At 42.7% G+C, this 3,911-nt stretch overlaps 1 protein-coding gene across 1 annotated transcript; it reads right to left on the bottom strand.

Annotated features, from left to right (window-relative positions):
- Nucleotides 1-1,014: 1,014 nt before the first annotated feature.
- LOC140235476 (uncharacterized) lies at nucleotides 1,015-3,911 on the bottom strand. Its single transcript, XM_072315504.1, has 4 exons — nucleotides 3,467-3,911; nucleotides 3,126-3,202; nucleotides 1,807-2,047; nucleotides 1,015-1,139 (listed from the first exon to the last, which is right to left on the bottom strand). The coding sequence occupies exons 1-4, from the start codon at nucleotides 3,909-3,911 to the stop codon at nucleotides 1,015-1,017; spliced, it is 888 nt and encodes a 295-aa protein (XP_072171605.1).

Below are 3,911 nucleotides of genomic sequence, written 5' to 3'. Positions count from 1 at the left end.
GGAGAGAGCAAGAAAGCCATAGACGTCTAGTGAGGAGGACTGCCAGAAGTGCAAGTCACAGCTAGATGGTCGTAAGTAACCTCCGCCGTGTTGCAGAATGAGTTCGATCCAGTGCACTGAGAGATCCAGGGGACGTAGAGGGCGCTCCTTCATGATCGCTGAGACTCGCCGAGCATTGTCTCTGAAGCTGCAGTTGAAAGGAAAACGGCTCATGATTATGAACATGTACAGTAGCATACTATTTTTATACACTGATATTCAAATGATTAGTTAATATCAAAAGTCCGTTATGTCTCAGGAAAGAGAATTTCAAACCAACATCGTAATATTATTGAGTAGCTGAAGAGCAATGTATCACTGCTTACATTTTATACTTGGGCCTATAATTTCTAACAAACATCAAGTTGACAAAAGAACATGATTTGTCTAATGTATGCCTTGTATTTTGTTTCCCTCTTTTGTTTTGGATGGAAATGAATGAAAACTGCATTGAATTGACTTTGTGAAATTCTCGTCCATAGTGTGCATGTTGTATGGGTTTAAAGTTCTATTTTTTGTCGTTGCTTATATTGCCTAAAAGACTAAAGCAAGAGGCGGAGAAAGCCTGTGAAAACACTGATAAGTAATTTATATGTTGTCTGGTGGAAGAGTCTGTGAAATGATCGTCTTGGTCACGTGACAACAGCCATTATCACATGTTCATCTACCTATGATTATTCATGACCTCAAGGATGGAATGGGAAATCCCCTCGCTCGTAGCGCGGGAAAGGTCTGCAGACAGCCCGAGACCGCGCTCGAGCACACGAGCCGCTACATCCCTAGTCTGGGCTCCGTCCCCTTTTCCTTGGTGCGACCAAGAGAGGGCGCAAATTTTCTGATTGCGATAATCGAGAGACTGCGCGCCCAACGAAAACTCGGGTATCGCAGTTCTCGGCGTATCGCAATCCTCTGTTGTCACGCCCTCATACGGCTTGTCGCGTACAATCACGGCTACGAGTAAAAAGAGTCCAGAAGCTAGACTACTACATCCCAGCCTTCGAGGGCTGTGGGAATGACAATTACTGGTACGCCGTGGTAAACGGCCTCGTAGAGCCTGTTCGTTTCTCCTGAGAAGATGAGTAGTTTCACCGCCCCGTGGCCTGGAAATAAGTGAAATAGCGGACAGGAGATGAACAAATGAATTTACATGTTGTGTATTACATCGTCATCCAAAAGATTAAATTTACACTACACCTAACTACGAGTACAGTTCTTTGCGTGACAGGGCAGTTCTCTGTGTGAAAACAAGTATAGGAGGCATGCTGGACTGAAGAGGTCTAATAATTGCTTGGAACCGTTTACCAAAAAATGGAAACAAGGAACAAGCTAATTATACAACTTCAGAAAACAACTCGGGATGATTTTTAACAATTCATTGAGAATACGATTCGCATGTAGCATTTAAAAGCATAATGCTTCATACTGACTTCGGTTTGGTTGTGCTGGATACATGCAAATTTCTAGGCGGGGGAGGTTGGGGGTTATTAGCAAGAGAAGGACTGAATGTATGAGTTTATTTTGCGACATCTGTGTGTATCAAATGATTTTTTTTTTCACCGTCGATGATTTTTTTTAATCAGACATCGTTTATCATATTCAGTGGTATCAATTTTGTTGCTTTAAGTAATCATACCTGTGGTATACACAGGCCTGCAATGAATGCAGCTCAATGTGGATGACTGCATTTGTCATCCATTCGGATGAAAGAAAGTGGAAAATGGGTTTTCCCATAGATATTTTAGGGTTATCTCTTTGAGTTCTTCTTACCAAGCAAGTCATTTTGGGGACACCACTTCACGAGTTTGGTGTTTGCTCCCAGCAGAACGCCCGAAGGCATGGGCTCATGCGTCTGCCATATAATCGCCTGGGGTATTGCAGCAAGGGCTCGCGAAAGCTTGGTGAGGTCAGATATCTGAATCCCAGATTTAGCGCCCGCACTTGTGTCTTTGGTGCCAAGGGTTACGAGTACGACGCCCTCACCCGTCGGTGATATCAGTTCCATCCAGTCCTATAACACGTGACAAACAGTACACACTAAGAAATCAGGTTTCAAAATTGAACCTCTAGGGCTGGCGTGATACGTGACTGACGGAGAATTAAAGCGTCATTGATCAGGGAGAAATTGGGACAAAAAGTCTTGCATAAAAGTATTGTATGATAACATTAAATTACGGTGGTTTATTTTAGTAGTTATCACATATCAAAATTGTATGTATTCCGAATGCAATTTTTCTACATACTGCTGGATAAGTAATGATGCTATTGGTCTCTAAAGATGAAATGTGTGCATTTGTTAATTTTATCAATATTTCATATGTCACATTTACAAGTGTACATAACAATGAAATCCTGTTTGTTTAAGAACGAGTACATTCTTCAGAAAATATTCTTTCAAGTGGATTTCCTTGATTTTGAATTCCTCAAAACCACCAACGTAAGCCAATGGGACAAAGGTTGCAAACTAGCTGGGTTGATTACAAATCACTAAATGTTGAACAGAAGAATCAGACGTGGGGGTGTAATGAATGACCGCATCTGAATACACTGGAATAGGACAGGAATGAAAGTGATGAGAGAAATAGAGTAAGGTCAAATGATCATGGGTGACAACCTGAGCTACACAAACACTGAACTGAACAATACCAAACCAGAAATGAAAAGGAGTGAAACAAAAAAGAGCACTCAAATGTCATCTTGAACGTCTTAATCATTATGATCACCAGTAAACAATAAACTAGAGCCCAAATGAACACTCATCCGGCTTAATCTTCAGTGTTGATTCCCAACAAGCGTGTGGCTGTCTACACCTGTAAAACTATTCTGACAAATCATATCGAACTCTTCTCTCATCCAAGACCCTTTTTCGTTTGCTTAATTATTATTTTAATATTCCCTCTTTGGTTTTGATTTACCGGTGTTAAGACATAGCACGGTTTAAACCAATTGCTATACAGTCTACCTACATGAATCACTTGAAGAATATGGAGATTCCTGACTCAGACAGAGAAAAGAATCAAGCGTTAAATGATAATTTAAGATTTTGATGAAACTATTGAAAGTATAATAGACATTGATCGCAGACTAACCTCATCCAGCGGCTTTGGGTCTCGAGTTGTCAGTCCGCCGACTGCCACGGCGTTCGGAGCCAGTGGAAAGGGAAAGTCTATAGCGAAGTCAGAATTAATTAAGACTAGCTGAGCGTTTGAAATCACATGATTGATGGGGACTCGAATTTCGTATTTAAAGTTGAAGTGAAATAAATATACGTCATTCGCTATGAAAAGTGAAAGATCTTCGTAAAAGGAGGAAATTGTGTTGAAAACGCGTTGACGAAAATTCATCTTGTGCGATAGACCGGATGAAATCTCTGGAAAATAGGCGGTGGTATCGGGCGCCCCCACGCGGCGGGAGAGGGAAGGTTCGATACCCCTGGGGACAACGAGAATGTACGGGACGTCAAGTACGCCGGCGAGCAAAATAGAGCAGCCCTTGTGCGCGTCGACGATCAGGAGGTCGTAGCGCACTCCTTGGTTTCTTTTGGTAAGTACGTGGTCGAGTAAGAAGCTGCACCTCGTAAGGCTGCCAGCGATTGTCTGCTGGTGTCGGGTCATCGAAACACCAGAGACAGAGGTCTGGCTATGAAGACAACGTCGAGACGGTGATCGGAACGGATCCTTTCTAACGAAGGTCATCGTGCTATCAGCAAAGACATCGAACTTGAGGTGGGAATAAGTAATGTCGTCATTCAGCTCCTCGTAATGGCAGTCGCTGACAAGGGCGGTAACACAGTGCCCGTTTTCCACTAATCCGCGAGCCAGCGCAGACAGCAAAGAAAAGTCGCCATCAGCTTGCTTTTCGGAGTACATCAACAT

The sequence above is a fragment of the Diadema setosum genome, chromosome 11 (assembly GCF_964275005.1).
Source record: "Diadema setosum chromosome 11, eeDiaSeto1, whole genome shotgun sequence".
NCBI classification, from domain to species: Eukaryota; Metazoa; Echinodermata; class Echinoidea; order Diadematoida; family Diadematidae; genus Diadema; species Diadema setosum.
Note: the sequence above shows the minus strand (reverse complement) of the source record. Positions and strands in the feature narration are given on the sequence as shown.

Excerpts from the sequence above, each read along its gene's own strand:
- LOC140235476 (XM_072315504.1), bottom strand. The coding sequence starts at position 3,911 with ATGTTGATGTACTCCGAAAAGCAAGCTGATGGCGACTTTTCTTTGCTG. Across the intron at positions 2,048-3,125 it reads ACCCAAAGCCGCTGGATGAG|GACTGGATGGAACTGATATC; the intron begins GTTAGTCTGCGA and ends CACGTGTTATAG. Across the intron at positions 1,140-1,806 it reads TCCCCAAAATGACTTGCTTG|GCCACGGGGCGGTGAAACTA; the intron begins GTAAGAAGAACT and ends ACTTATTTCCAG.